General features: G+C 37.7%; 1 protein-coding gene across 1 annotated transcript in view; it reads left to right on the plus strand.

Moving 5' to 3' along the window:
* Positions 1 to 17,003, plus strand: part of LOC126299305 (P-selectin-like) — an 84,190-nt gene that overhangs the window by 20,624 nt on the left and 46,563 nt on the right. Inside the window, exons 6-7 of the mRNA XM_049991105.1 lie at positions 1,803 to 1,997; positions 2,726 to 2,920. Coding sequence (XP_049847062.1) covers positions 1,803 to 1,997; positions 2,726 to 2,920 — 390 coding nt within the window. The remainder of the gene's footprint in view (positions 1 to 1,802; positions 1,998 to 2,725; positions 2,921 to 17,003) is intronic.

Here is a 17,003-nt window from a genome sequence, read left to right on the forward strand (position 1 = left end):
TTCGTTTACAGTTATAGTTCAAGCTGCTAGCATCGACACTGTAGACTGCACTGACATTTGTTGTACACCAGGAACACGATCACTCTTGGAACTTTTTGGGCAGATGATGTACATTGACTTCCCTGCCAGCCATTTATAGTGGCCCCCATCTTTTATGATTAAGGCCATGCTAGACATATGTCTCACACTGTAACTTTTGTAAGGAGTAATAAATCCGAAACATTTTTCTTTGTGAATGAGACACAGATGATACATATAGGGTGTACATAAAGTCTGGGAACACTTTCAATTATTTATTGCACAAAAAACCAAACATTGTACACACATCATACATATGTCATTTTGAAGAGAAATCTTGAAAGTTTTTATTTTCATGTATACTGTCACAGCATAGTTTGATAATTTGCTGATAGTCAGCGCTAGTTGCAAACATGGCAAGTTCAGGTGCGGAGCGAGCTTTCTGTGTTGGAGTTCAACAAAAACAAGTGTGCTACAGCTGTTCAACAGATGTTTAGAACCAAGTACAGTAAGAAGCCACCAACAAGGAAGGCCATTTACCACTGGCACAACAAATTTGTTATGACAGGTTGCTTGTACCCAGCAAAAAGAAACAAATGTCTCAGTGTGAGTGAAGTGAATGTGGAGAACGTACGAGAGACATTCATACAGAGTCCAAAGAAATTGGAGTGTTGCGCATCCCATGAACTCAAAATGGCTCCAATGACAGTATGGAAAGTCCTGCAACAGAAGCTGTATATGAAACCATTCAAATTGGAACTAGTGCAGAAGCTCAATGACAACAACAAAGACAACCTTTTTGAATTTTGTTCGCAGTTGCAACACTTGAATGTGGATGGAGACGGCATTGTTGATCACTTAATTTTTAGTGACAAAGCCACTTTTCACACTAGTGGGAAAGTGAACAGGCATAATTGTTGAATCTGGGGTACAAAGCATTTACCGAAAGTTAAAGGATTTTTGTGCCTTGTCACGTCGAAAACTGTATGGCCCATTCTTCTTTGCCAAGAGCACTGTCACTGGATATTCCTACTCGGACATGTTGGAGCAATGGCTGATGCCTCAAATGCAATCAGACTCTCCATTCACCTTTCAGCAGGATGGGGCTTTACTGCATTTTCATCGTGAATTTTGTGGGTACCTGAACATGGAGCTGCTGCATCGGCAGATCAGCTGTGCTACAGAAGGAGACAGCTGTTTCATGAAATGCCCTCGCTGATCACCAAAACTCACTCCATGTGACTTTCTTCTGTGGGGACACATTAAAGATCTGGTGTATGTACTGCCTCTACCACATGATGTAGCAGAGCTCTGGGCGAGAATTCGGGAAGTGACTGCCACAGTCGACAATCCCATGTTGTGATTGGTATGGCAAGAACTCGATTTCCCGTATTGATGTTTGTCGGTCACTCATGGTTCACATATCAAATATTTGTAAAAAAGACTTTCAGAGTTTCTCTTCAAAATGCAATGTATATGACATCTGTACAATGTTTAGTTCTTGTGCAATAAATAATTGAAAGTGTTCCTGGACTTTATGTACCCCCTGTATTTTTGGTTGCAAAATGGAAAAAATATTTTTGTAAGAATTTCTTAAAATCAGATTCAGTGTAATTAAGTATTCAGTTTAGAAGAGCCTGGCAGTTTGTCATAAGTTAGATGTAATGAATTTAATATTCAACAATAAATTTTATAATAACCTTTACATGTTAATTCAAATTTTGATGTTTTATCATATAATAATTAATGTTTACATCTCAAATAAATCATCCAATCTATTTTAGGTTGTGGGCTGTTGAAAGACACTGATCGGCAATACTGGGATCCTCCTTCTTGTACTGAGACTTTCAAAGAAGTGGGAGATGAGTGCAACCTTGTTTGCAGGGATGGATATACCCTTAATGGAACTGCTACAGTCACATGCACTGATGATGGCTGGAGTGGTGCTGGTGGACTGAATGTATTTCCTGAATGCAAAGGTAAACCCAATGATTGTTTCTATCAGAACACAAAATACAACATATTCAGTACTTTGTGTTTCATGTTGCTGTAGTATCAGCAGTTAGTAATTTAACTGTTTCATTAAATATGATGATAAAATCATATATTTAACCAATGACAACTCAAGCAGAGCTGACAGGTACAATTTTATAAACAAGTTTCTAGCTTTGAGATTTTTAAGTATTCCTTCATTAGGGAAACAATAAATATTTTGAAATAGACAGAGAAAGAATCAATTGTACAGCTACTAGTTGAAGGATTAGTTGCTCCTCAGCTTTCCAATGGTCATCTACAAACACACTTCATTGAGTCACATAGATGGCAACCTTTGATTTGATATAGAATCATGGGTAATGTTTCTGCTGCCTGCATTCATGCAGAACCTGTGATTATTAACACATTGACTGTTATGCCAGCTGTATATACTGACACCACCCTGTTGCAAGACATAGCAGATCCCCTTTTCTCCTATGCAAGTGGGAGATGCAATATCTATTTTTTAGTCTCACAATGAAAAAAAATATTATCCAAAAATTTTCTGTAGTTAAGGTTAATGTGAGCAAGCATTCATTTTACATGAATGAGGGCTCCATCATGTTTAGGGTAAAAGAAATATTTTAGTGTGACTCATTTATTCACATTTTAATATATAACAACAAAAAATTAATATCGAGATACGATGAATAATTCAGCAATTGAATTTCAGGCTGTGCTCACTTGCAGGACAGTGAACGAGAATACTGGGATCCTCCATCATGTTCTCAGAGCTACAGTGAAGTAGGAGATCAGTGCAGCCTCATTTGCAATGACGGATATGAACTTAGTGGAAGTGCTATTGTCACATGCACACCTGATGGGTGGAATGGCACTGGTGGTTTTGATAAAATTCCTCACTGCAAAAGTAAGTGCAATAATTATAAGAGCTCCTGCTTAAAATATAACGTTTTCCATATTTTTTCCATGGAAATGTAATACTAGTTTCTGTAATTTTAAATTTTCAGAAAACATCATGATCACAATCTAACACTTACATAATAATTACTCAAGCAAAGTGAATAAATATAGTATCAAAAATAGACCTCTAAATTTTGAAACTTGTAAGCAGATTCATGACCAAGAGAGCAAAAAAGCTAGAAACCTAAATAAAAGCAGAAGCAAACTTGATAGCTGATGGATGGGTGGATAAGTTGGCTCACCTGTAGACATGTTTCTTTGGGTCACAGTAGTGAAAAACTCTGATTTAATATAGATATATTGATATTGTTATGCTGTCTGTCTCTTTGGTAACTTGAGCTTCTTAACACATGTGCTGGCATTTCAATCCTATACAGCTGTTACAAACTCTACCATTCTGGGCATATCAGTCACATATATCTGAAACTGCAGCTTTTAAAAACAAGAAAAAATCGAGTTTCATCTCCACACATTTGAAATGGAAGTAACATCTTAAAACATGAAGAGCATTTATTTCTTTCTTAAAATACATACTTGTAATGACACTGCAGATATTAATTTCCTGTGAAATTTCTGAACACACACCAAAGAAATAAAAGGTAGAGAAGGACAATCTGGCAAAACATACAATCTCTTGATGTTTTATTCTTAGTGACATATTTTCCTTTAGTTCATTTTATCACTGCATAGCAGATGGTACACAGCCTTCAATTTATTTTCCATGCCTAGTGACTGTTACATTTTGTTTTCACAAAATCAGAATAAATGTAAAATCATAATCTAGAAATTTTCTTTTTTAAGTTAAGATTTCATTTGTGTGTTGGTTTATTCATTGTATACCACATACCCAATTACAGCAGATGTGCCTTGAAGATATCAGTATTCCACTGACAAGGTTGTTTATCATTTTACTACTTTGAAAACTGTTGTTGTATGAGTAGAAATCTGGTCAGAGAAATTGATTCTAGCTTTTATTTTGTTAAAAATCTGGACAGTTTCCATTTTAACAGTACACATCTATGTTTCTTATTTGTGAGAGGCTGATCATTCTTTTCATGTCCTGGACCTTTTTCTTGTGGGGGAATGTTTATAAGAAACCTGGTTCACATCACAAAGGTTATGACTTTGCAACAACAATACCATTTCAATCATAGTAGAGTCTCCTGTTAATGTAGTATAGTAATTTAGTGGTCCTTTTTCATTGTTTAATGTACATACGTACAGTATGACAAGTCAAGTGATATTATATGATAGATACAAGTTCTCTGATGACTTAATGGATACATTTTTAGAATAGCAAAAATCAAACAGCTTTATAAATGTTACACAGATATAATCCTAACGATGAACAGGATATTCTTTTAATTGAGTAGATACTTGAACGTTAGCACTTTACAGCCTACAGACAGGAGAATGTTTATACTTTTTCTAACAATTAATTAAGAAATATAGACAAAGTGTTAAAATAACAAGATAAATAGCAACTGGAAGGCTTTCTACACACAGTGCTTTACATAATTAAAAATTCATCTAGAGTGTCCTTGGGCTTGTTTAGAAGGTATGATTTAAGAGTTGCTGTGAAATGTTTCATAAATATTGTTAGTTTAATAGGGTCACACAGGAGCATGACTTATCTTGTCCATCTGGAGCAGTTCTGCAGGCCCGCCAAAGCACAGGCATCTAAATGAAACAAAGTACAAAAATAAATAAAGTTTTAACTGGATGGAAAATTTGAAAAATTTAAAACACAAAATGCACCAATGTATGTTCACAAATGTCCATACTCTGTTGGTGTTCAGCAGCCATATTCCAGAATCAGTGCTTTGAATGCAACGTAAATGGATTTTGTTTGTCCACATGACTTCATATCTTCATGTTTCCAATGTGGTAACTGGCTGTCTGGCCTCACCTATTAACCCTGTGCCCTGTGAGTTGACATGTGCTACTTCAGCAGGGTCCAAGCAGGCACATGTGTGTGTGTGAGGGGGGGGGGGGGGGGGTTGGGGGGGGGGGGTGTTACTAGTTATCAGGAACTCCAGTGTTAAGCATGTTATGGGGCCCCTTAGACATATAGTGTTCAGCACTAGTAAGAAAGCCAATGGGCGCTCAGTATGTCTGCTGGGGGGTCTAATCTGAGATGTGGAGGTTGCCCTGCCTGTGACTATCAACCATGAAATGTTCAGTCATCCACAAGTTGTGGTTCACATCAGCACCAAAAACATCTGTTGCATGGGCTCCGAGGCCATTCTCGATTCATACAGTTGGGTGGCGGAGGTGGTGATGGCTGCTGGCTGAAATCTGAAGTGGAAATATCTGATATATTTAGTGAGTTATGGAAGGTACATTGGAAAGAGAGATTAAGGGCCATAGGAGTGGGAGTGTTCATTGCAATTGACAAAAATATCGTCTCTAGTGAAGTTGAAGTTGAGTGCAACAGTGAAATTATCTGGTTGTGTATAAGGTGAAAGTAAGTTAATTGTTGGTTATTTTTACCAGCCACCTGATTCTGTTGTGACAGTTCTTGAGTCATTCAAAAAAAGGCTATGGTCAGTAACATGTAAATACTCAGATCATGCAGTACTAGTTGAAGGTGAATTAAACCTACTAAGTATAGACTGGGATGTTTATAGAAGCACTGCAGGGGGTACAGACAAACAGTCATGTGCAGTACTTTTGAACACATTTTTTGAAAACTGTCTTTAGCAACTTGTTCATGAACCCACACACAATGCATTCTACAAATAGGCTGGATCTTGTTGACAATGTAACATAGAAATGATGATTAGTGATCATGATGTCATTATATCAACTATAGTTATGACAAATAATAAATCAGTCAAGAAGACTATGAGATTGTTTCAGCTAGAAAGAGCAAATGAGAAGTTGTTAGCATCTCACTTAGATACTGCAATGACATCACTTAGTTCCAGTAAGATGGATGTAGAGGAATTATGGGCAAAGTTTAAGCAGATTGTAAATTGTGGTCTGGAGAGTTATGTGCCTAGTAAGTGGATTAAGAATGGAAAACATCCACCACGGTTCAATAACAAAATTCACAAAAATGCTGAGGAAGCAGAGGTGGCTGCTCTCTTGGTTCAAAAGAGAACACACAAATGATGAAAAACAAAGATCAGTAGAGATGTGTGCAACTACAACCATCATACCTTAGAAAAAAATCTGACAAAGAACCCAGAATAACTCAATTCCTGAGTAAAATTGCTAAGCAAGTCTAAGACTTCCATTCAGTGCCTTGTTGACCAGTATGGTCCAGCAGTTGAAGACAGCAAAACGAAAGCCAGAGTTTCAAATTATGCATTCAAGAAACTGTTCATGTATGAGAATCATAGAAACATACAACCATTTGTCCATCAGACAGGCTTTCATATGGACAGCATAGTAATAAGCATTTCTGGAGTAGAGTAAGAATCCCAATTCAGTTTTCCAGTGAGTATTCTACAGCCTTGACCCCTTACCTTATTTGCATTTATTGGAAATCTCTCATGCAGCATGAAGTCCCAAATGACTGAAAAAAGTGCATGTGACTTCTGTATGTAAGAAGGGTAAAAGAATGGACTCACAAAATTACAGATCAATATCCCGAACTTTGGTTTGCTACAGAATCTTTAAACATGTTGTATATTATCTGTTTGAATATAATAAAATTTCTTGAGACTGAGAAGCATATGCCCATGAATCAGAATTGTTTTAGAAAGCACTGCTCATGCAAAACTGAACTTGCCCTTTTCTCACATGATATACTGTGAACTGTGGGTGAAATGCAACAGGCAGATTCCATATTTCTAGATTTCCAGAAAGCATTTGATACAGTGCCCCATTGTAGGCTGTTAATGAAGGTATGAGCATATCAAATAAGTTCACAGATACATGAGTGGCTTGAAGACTTTGTACGTTATAGAGCTCAGCATGTTGTCCTCAATGGTGAGTGTTCATCAGAGATAAGGGTATACTGAGGATGATCCCAGGGAAGTGTGATAGGACTGCTGTCGTTCACTACATAAGTAAATGATTTGGCAGACAGGGTGGGCAGCAATCTGTGGTTATTTGCTGATGATGTTAAGGTGTATGGTAAAGTATCAAAGTCAAGTGACTGTAGTAGGATACAAGATGACTTAGACAAAATTAGCTGCTTGGTGTGACAAATGGCAGCTAGCTCTAAATGTGGAAAAATGTAAGTAAATCTAGGAGAGTAGGAAAACCAAACCCATATCTTCATACAGCTTTAGTAGTGTCCTACTTGGCACAGTTACATCATTTAAATATGTGGACATAATCTTGGAAACTGATATGAAATGGAACAAGCATGTGAGGACAGTGGTAAGGAAGGTGAATGGTTGTCTTTGTTTTGTTGGAAGAAATTTAGAAAAGTGTGGCTCATCTTTAAACGAGGCTGCATTTACAGGGAGAGTGGAATGTCCAGTCACACAATAATTGGCATGATATTCCTTGATGGCAAGGTGACTAGTAAATGGTACATGAAGGTTTTGGAAGATGATTTCATCCCCATTATCCAAAGTGACCCTGATTTTGGCAATATGCAGTTCATGAAAGACGGAGCTGTATCCCATCAAAGCAGGAGAGCATTTTATGTCCTGGGGAACACTTTGGAGACTGCTTTCTGGCTCTGGGGTATCCAGATCTGAACACATGTGACTCCTTTTTGTGGGGCTGTATTAAAGACAAGGTGTACAGCAATCATTCCAAAACCATTGCTGAACTGAAAACAACCATTCAGTAGGTCATTGACAGCATCAATGTTCCATCACTTCAATGGGTCATGCAGAATTTCACTATTCATCTGTGGCACATCATATCCAATGATGGCAGGAATATTGAACTTCTCATAACCTAAATCTGAATATCTGTAGGCCAGCCGGAGTGGCCGTGCGGTTCTAGGTGCTACAGTCTGGAAACGAGCAACCACTACGGTCGCAGGTTCGAATCCTGCCTTGGGCATGGATGTCTGAGATGTCCTTAAGTTAGTTAGGTTTAATGAGTTCTAAGTTCTAGGCAACTAATGACCTCAGAAGTTAAGTCACATAGTGCTCAGAGCCATTTTAACCATTTTTTTAATATCTGTAGTGGCGTTTACATGGTGAATAAAGGGTGTGCACGCCATAGTTTGTAACCAATTTATGTTTTGTTTCATACTGTTCAATAATTGTCGCACTGTAGCTGGTACAACCTATTCTTGGGTACTGCTCAAGTGTTTGGTATCTGAACCAGGTTGGATTAAATGCTTGCATTAAAACAATTCAGAGGTGGACTGCTAGATTTGTCGTCAATAGTTTCAAACTACATGTAAGCGTTGGACAGATGCTTTGGGAACTCAAATGGGAATCCCTGGAGAGAAGGCAATATTCTATTCAAGAAACACTGTTGAGAAAATTTAGAGAACTGGTGTTTGAAGCTGACTGCTAAATGATTCTCCTGCCACGAAAATACATTACACGTAAGGACCACAAAGATAAGATACGAGAAATTGTGGCTCATACAGAAGCATGTAGACAGTTCTTCCCCCTTGGTCTATTTACAAGTGGAGCTGGACTGGAAAAGAAATGACTAGTAGCGGTGCAGGATACCCTCTGCCATGCACTGTGCAGTGGCTTGCAGAGTGCCTACATAGATGTAATTTTTTCATGTACTTCACTGACAGCCGATTGGTATGTGATAGGATCCTGAATTCTGCCAGTGTGGCAGTCCAGGTGAACATAGGCACTATGGTTTGTGGAAGGAAATGGGCAGATGAATGTGGAGCACTATAAATTTCAGTCATCTATCTCACAAGAAAGTGTGAGCTTATGCCACAAGCAATTTAATGCTAAGTAGAGAGATGAAAAGATGAACAAGCTTCAACAGATGAATTACCAAACGAACATAAATTCTCTGCATGCATACTTTGTAGTCAGTGCCATTTGTAACAGAAGTCATTTATCAAATGAAGGTGGCATTTTTACCATTAAGTCAAAAAATGTCACCTTTGTTCAGTAAATTCATAGCTGTGCTGTCCATATGAGCAACAAGACATTCCATATGTTTATTGCTATCTCCAAGAAAGTAATAAACTATCTGATCAAACACATCTGGACACCATTATGTATTGTGGAGTCGACCACTAGACATCATGAGAGGTGTAAAAGGAGATGGATTGCATTGTTTTGCCAGTAGACAGGCAATAACACCAGAATAGGTTTGTCAGGATAGCTCAATGACTTTGAAGATGGACTAAGTCATTGGATGTCATCTGAGCAACAAATCCATCAGAGATATTTCAGCCATTCTAAAGCTGCTCAAGTTGACTGTTGACAATGTGACTGTGAAGGAGAAACATGATGGAAGAATCACATCTAAACCAAGATCAGGCAGACGTCATGTACTGGTAGACAGGGACCATTCAGCATTGCAGGTGGTGGTTGTAAAAAATCACATGAAATCAGCAGAAGGAACTGCTCACGAGTTCCAAAGTGTTACCAGCACACCAGCTAGCTCAATGAGTGTGTCTAATAAGTTTAAAAGAGTGAGGTACAGTGGGTGAGTGACCCCTTCTTAGCCACACATTTCTGTAGTCAGTGCAAAGCATCACTTCAGCTGGTGTAAACAGTAATGCACTGACAAGTGGATGATTGAAAACAAGTGATTTGGAATGCTAAATCTTTCAATGTCCTACGAGAACCTGATGGAAGAGACTGGGTTTGACGAATGCCTCAAGAACATTACCTGAAGTGTTAAGGACATGGTGTTATGGCATGGGAGTGTTTTCTGTGTTTAAGGTGTTGCCCTGTTATTCTGCTTAATAGCATACTAATTTCAGAAGGATATGACTGTGTCCGAAGGTGCCATTAGCACAGGATGACATGGCAGTCAGTCAGTCCCGAGTGGCCTACCAGAATCAGAATGTAGAGCATTGCACTTTGTGTATGAAGTCTACAGATTCCTTACTATGCTATCTTTCAGACAGCAGCAAGCAGTTAACAGTTGGTGTGATTAGAATGTAGGTTTCCTAAAGGAATCTGATAGGAAAAATTACCTGGAAATCTTACTTGGTTCCTACAATTTTATCCCAGCAATTAAATTTCCAATATAGGTGGATAAAGCAGTAGGGCTCTAATTGATAGTAAGCAAGAAAATAATAACTGTAACACCCAGTAACAAATGCTCTCTCTCATTCTGATGCACAGTTAGTTAGGATAAATAAGCTATTGCCTACTCCCCAGTGAAAATCATTTGAAATAATTAATAATTCCAGAATCAAATTTTAAGAATAGCTTAGAAGTGATGACCTGGTATCAAATTTATAAGGAACCAAATGCTGACATAAATTTTACTCTGTTCCACAATTAATTCATATAATGATTTGAAAATATCTTTCTACTTAAAAGTTACAATACCAAGGGGGTAGTTTATACCAACATATTGAACTTTTGAAAATATTGTAAACTTTTCATGTACTTTATAAACTGGTAATGTATTTTACATTTTAAAATTCTGAAAAAAATGTTATTTAACAAGTTCTTGTACCAGATTATTACAATTGTCTTAAATTTTGCAGTAAAATGTAACCCAAAATTATAAGTTTTGTTATTGAATGTGACAAGCAACAAATTTTATACTGACATTTCCAGGTTTAGGACGCTTCTACATACCCTTAAAAAGTATGTAGTAGATAAAAGTCACCAAAAATTAATGATATTTGTATTTTTTTCTGTGGTGGTCATAAAGTAGTGTAATAACAGAAAATATGTTGGTATTGGTAAGATTGTGCTAAAGGATATTTTTAGGGCCTAGACCCTACTTATACATCAGTACCTATTTAAAACTATGTTGTTAATAAAAGTTAACAACAATTAATCAATTTCTTTTTGTAATGGACATGTACTCTTACCCCTTCATTGTTAGGTTACATTAAGGAATACACATTGGTGTTGTCATTCACAAGCCTGTGGCCATAACTGGTATTTAGCCAGCATTAATTGAATATATATTTTTTACAGCAGCAATGCTCTCTAGCAATGCATTTGATATGAACTATGCCCCAATTTTGTTGATGTAGCATCTGTAGAGCCTTAGATTTAAGCACTGCAAGAACAACCACTTATATCTTGCCTGAATTTGAATGCACCAAAACAAAAACTTTTTGCACTGTCATAGCATGCCTATATTCCACTAAAAAGGAGCCGATGTGAGTGCTACCAGGAAACCATTAAATTTCAGTTACACCAATAATTAATGAAATGTAAATGGCATAAATGCATCTGAATACCTAGGAATTGCAATTACAAACAACTTAAATTGGAAAGGACACATAGACAATGTTCTGGGGAAAGTGAACCAAAGATTGTGTTTTATTGGCCGAACGCATAGAAGATACTACAGATCTACTAAAGAGACTGCCTATATCATGATCAACTTTTGGAGTACTGCTGCTTGTTGTAGGAAGCTTACTAGATAGGATTAATTGAGTATATCACAAAAATTCAAAAGGGGCATTACATTTTATATTATCAAGAAATAGAGGAGAGAGTGTCATGGAACATGATACAGGATTCAGAGTGGATATCATTAAAACAAAGATGTTTCTTCTGTATGCTGTCTGAGTGTGGAATAAAAGGGAATTATTGTGAAGGTGGTTTGGTGAGCCCTCTGCCAGAACTTAATGTGACTGGCAAGTAGCCATTTAGATACAGATATGAATCAACCAACTGAGTGTGAATTCACAACTTCAGTCGTTAGTTATACTAACTTAATATGAATGGCCTATTATTAAATGATAAAAAGACCCAGAATATTTCGTTCAGTCTATCAAAGACTGTAAAAATAAAGAAACAAATTGCAAAATTTTTAGGTATCATGTATGATAATAAACTAACATGGAACACTTATGCTGAAGAAATAATGGCTAGACTGTCAAGAGTTGTATATCAACTGTAGAAACTGACATGCTATGTGTCATTTGAATGTGCAAGAACAGTATACTTAGCTTTTTTCAATCTGTTGTAAGGTGTGGATTAATACTTCGGGAAAACAGAAAAAAAGTGAAATTCTGGTGATCCAGAAATAAGAAAATGGAATAATGGTAAATAAAAATTATTTAGGAATACAGGAGATGACTCACTGAAAGGCAGAAGCACTGTGTCTTCAACAAGTAAACAAACAAAAAGTGCAGTGCTTTGCTAGCTTTCAGAATAAATCCCTTTTTTAATCTTGTAGGCCAAATATGCACACAAAAACACACACACACTCACTCACTGGCATATGATTGTCTCCCTAAATCGTGCTCAGTTGACTGCCAGCTCTTTCCTGGCCCACAGTGATTGTACTTAGGTGAGGTGGGGAAACAGAGTGGGGTGATATGAGGGAAGGAGAGAGGCAAAGATGGGGTAGGGGGTAGGTGTCTAATTGCTTGTGGGAGAGTAGGGAGCCATCTGTGGGCTAGCTACGGGTGCAGGTAGAGGGGTCATGTAGCAGATGGATGGGGACGCAATTTTTGTGGCAACAGGTTGGCTGTTCATCCTGGTTGACAGCTGTTTGGTTGTCATACCAATGTAACACGCTGTGCAGTGGTTGCAGGAGAGCTGGTATATAAAATTGTTGTTTTTGCAGGTGGCCTGGCCTCTGATGGGGTTGGATAAGCCTGTGACAGGACTGGAGTAGGAGGAGCTGGGTGGATGGATTCGGCAAGTCTTGCCTCTGGGTTTTCCACAAGGATATCATCCCTGAGGCAGGGCATTGGCGGTGGGAGTGGCATAGGGATGGTCTAGGATGTTGTGGACATGTTGGGTCAGAAGAAGAACACCACTTTAGGATGGGATGGAAGTACCATGGGTAGAATGTCCCTCATTTTAAGGCATGATGATAGATAATCAAAGCCCTGATAAAGGACATGGTTCAGTCATTCCAGACCCGGGTGGTATTGAGTGATAAGGGGGGGGGGGGGGGGCAATTCTTTGTAGTTGGTTCTTGGGATGGATGCGAGTCTCAGGTATGTGTGGGGATATGGCACAGGAGATCTGCTTGTGTATTAGGTCTGGAGTGTATTGCCTGTCTTCAAAGGCCTTTGTGTAGCCTTCAGCATACTTGGCGAAGGAGTTCTCACCACAGCAGATGCATCTGCTTTCAGTGGCCAGGCTGTATGGGAGGGATTTTCTGGTGTGGAAGGGATGGCAGCTGTTTGTGATTGGTGGGTTTTATGTGGACTGAGGTGTGGATGGAGCCATCTGCGAGGAGGAGAAGTGGTTATGATGGGTGGAGGAGGACCAGGTGAACTGGATGGGAGAGAAGATGTTGATATGGTGGAGGAATGAGGATAAAGTGTTTTGGCTTTGAGTCCAGATTATAAAGATGTCATCAATAAACCTGAACCTGAGCAGTGGTTTGGGGTTTTGGGAAGTGAGGATTGTTTCCTCTAGGTGGCCCATGATGAGGTTGGTATAGGAGGATGCCATATGGGTGCCCATCGCTGTGCCAAGTATTTGGTTGTATACCTTCCCTTTGAAGGTGAAGTAGTTATAGGTTAGCATGTAGTTTGTTAGGTGCACAAGGAAGGAAGTGGTGTGTTTGGAATCTGCAGGTCATTGGGAGAGGTAGTGTTCAGTGGCAAAGGTTGATAATAGGACACTTTATAAACTATTGTTCATTAGACATAAAATATTAATAGCTATTGATCTATATAATGTTAAAAAAGAAATTTAGGTGTAACAGACCAAAGGCATCACTACAATACAAGAATCTGTACTTCCCTACGCTTGCCACAAAATAGGTTAGCAAAAACTAACTATAGTCATAAGTACATGGAAATTAAAACATACAACAAATTGACTTAACATGCCTCAAGTGTGCCTATCGAAGTGTTTATAGAAAATTTACACAACTTCTTGTTAACTAACCCATTCCATTCACTAGAAGAATTTCAGAAATGCCCAAATATCGACTTAAATATGTAAAAATATATTTTATAATGAATTAGGAGGTTAAGTTAACTGATGAAGTGTATTGCACGTAATAGTGCTGAACGGACAATAAAGAATCTGAATCTGAATCTTGACAGTGTTGTGTTAAAATTTATAACAGGAAAAATATTAGCTGCTAATGACTCACCATGTGCTCAGGAGGGGGACAGAAAATGAGTGTCTGGGAGGTGCCAAGATAAGCCTTTTATGGGATGTATGTATTACAATTCACAAAGTGGACATAATTGACATTTGAGACATGTTCAAAACAAACCATTAACTTGCTTTATCACCACCAAATGAAAAATGTTGTGCCACAGTAATCACAAAGGGTCACACCATCAAGACCAAAGGTAAACTTTGGGAGTTACAAACCATGCAGGACATTCAGCTAGATATCTGCTCTTGAAGAATGCATGATAATGGCACAAGAGGTTATGATAACTGGTGGAATGTGATGGCATACAACAAAATGTGAAACATTTCAATGTCAAAAAACTTCACCAACAGCCACATACTTTAAGATATTTTATTTTCTTCTGAAAGCAACCAGTTTTGGCAGTATATTTTGCCATCTTCAGACCACTGCATAATAAAAAAGTATACATGTATTATTTAAGGGTGTAAAAATCAAGCTTACAGAAAGTGACAGGTAATCATAATACCGCTTAATCTTAAAAATGAAAGTAGTGGCATTAAATCAAATCTTTGTGTACATCCAAGACAATAAACTAAAATATGTGTGCATGTTTGTTAGACATAAAACTATTGAACACCAGTGATTCTCAAGGGAGAATGTAAATACATTAAAAAGATCAGCACTAGACAGGGTCTCCCCGGCTCACCATAGTACAATCATCGTGGGTCAGGAAAGAGCTGGCAGTCAACTGTGCACAATGTAGGGAGATAATTGTGTGCATGTGTGTGAGTGTGTGTTTTGTGTACACGTTTTGCCTACAAGCTTGATAAAGTAAGTTCATTCTGAAAGCTAGCAAAGCTCCGTACCTTTTCTTTGTGTACCTGTCAAAGACACAGTGCTTCTGCCTTTCAATGAGTCATTGAGTATTGACCCACATCTTACAACAGATTGAAAAAAGCAAAGTACACTTTCTTTACATAATCAAATGGCACATTGCACATCAGTTTCTTCATTTGATATGTAACCCTTGACAGCCTAACCACTTTGTGTTCAACGTAAGAGTTTCACATTAGTTTATTTTCAAGTGTGACACGTAAAAATTTTGCAACTTGTTTTTCTATTTTTACAGTCCCTGATCGACTGAACCACATATTCTGCATTTTTTTCTCGTTTAATAATAGACCATACACATTAAGCTAGCCTTACTAGTAGAAAGATATTGTCAAATAATTATATGAATTTATTGTGGAACAGAGTAAAATTTATGTCAGTATTTGGTTCCTTATAAATTTCATACCAGGTCATCACTTCTAAGCTATTCTTAAAATTTGGTTCTGAAATTATTAATTATTACAAATGATTTTCACTGGGGAGTAGGCACTAACTTATTTATCCTAACTAACTGTGCATCAGGATGAGAGAGAGCATTTGTTACTGGGTGTTACAGTTATTATTTTCTTGCTTATTATTAATTAGAGCCCTACTGCTTTATCCACTTATGTTGGAAATTTTAATTACTGGGATAAAATAGTAGGAACTAAATAAGATTTCCAGGTAATTTTTCCCATCAGAACCATTTAGAAAGCTTACATTCTAATCGCATCATAGTGGTTCCACCTGTTTTATTTCTTTTTGATTTGTTCTCCTCAGTGTCGACATATTGTGGTGCTACACTGGCTGAAAAATGGGATTGTAATTTGGACACTGACTACTAAATAATGTAGCTGACAGATGTACAGTTGTGTTTGACTGTCTATTACTTTCACTTTTCACAACCCCACACATACACATTTATATGGCCAGTGCACTGTTGTTTAACTTTCCATAAGCCTCATTAATAGTTTGCAGGCAAACCTCCACATACTACTACAGTAGTTTAGTATTGAACATCTATGAGCAGTAAAAACCTATCCACAAAGTTCACAGTTCTTGAAGAGTAGAAAGGTATGTGTGGAGCAGACACTGTCACTGTTTTAACACATGACCTGATTTTTAACACTTATTTACACTTTTCCAACCGACACAGTTTCCTCGTCTGAAACTCGGTGGTGTCATGTGACCAAAACCAGGGCCCTTATAAATCATTGCAATAATAGGTACTGAAACTACACATCGTTTAAAATAAATTTACAGAAATTACTATTAAAACTTAACTCATTAAATTGTATGTTAATGGTACTGGTACTTAATTAAAAAATGAAAAAAAAATGAATGTAAGGATGCAGATGGCAAAACAAGAGAGGTATTATCCCTACTTTCTTCGTCACAACACCAACTATTAATGGCTTGCTGCTGTCTGAAAGATAGCATAGTAAGGAATCCGTAGACTTCATAAACAAAGTGCAATGTTCTACATTCTGATTCTGGTGGGCCAATTGGGACTGACTGACTACCATGTCATCCTCTGCTGATGGCATCACTGGACACAGTACGGAGGGGCAGGAGGCCAGCAGATTTCTAAAGTGACTGCTCAGTCTGTTGCACAAGATTGAGTGCACATTGTACCAGCCCTTCCATCCTGACAGAACAGGGAATTGAAATCAGGTCCTCTGCACAGCAGCCAGACACCATTCACCTTACAACTGTTCAAAATTTCCCAATGGAGATTGTATACAGTTACAATAAAAAGTGAATTCTTTTTCGGTATTCAAACTATGGAAAGTCCAGGTAGGAATATCAACAATGTAGGAAAGACAGATTGCTATTTAATGTAAGGAAGACAAGTCAAGTCTTCTTTATGGTAAGCAGCAATCTTTGTAGTAAATAGAATCTGTCTTTTCCTACATTTTTGATATTTTTCAGTGTTAATTCACAAGCACACACTTCTGTGTGATGATCACTACAGAATCTACTTATTTCAACATTTTTGTGCTTGTGTCCTGTTGTAACATATAGTCCTCTAAATTTTCCAGATAATAAGACCTACT

This window comes from Schistocerca gregaria, chromosome X (genome assembly GCF_023897955.1).
Source record: "Schistocerca gregaria isolate iqSchGreg1 chromosome X, iqSchGreg1.2, whole genome shotgun sequence".
Lineage (NCBI taxonomy): Eukaryota > Metazoa > Arthropoda > Insecta > Orthoptera > Acrididae > Schistocerca > Schistocerca gregaria.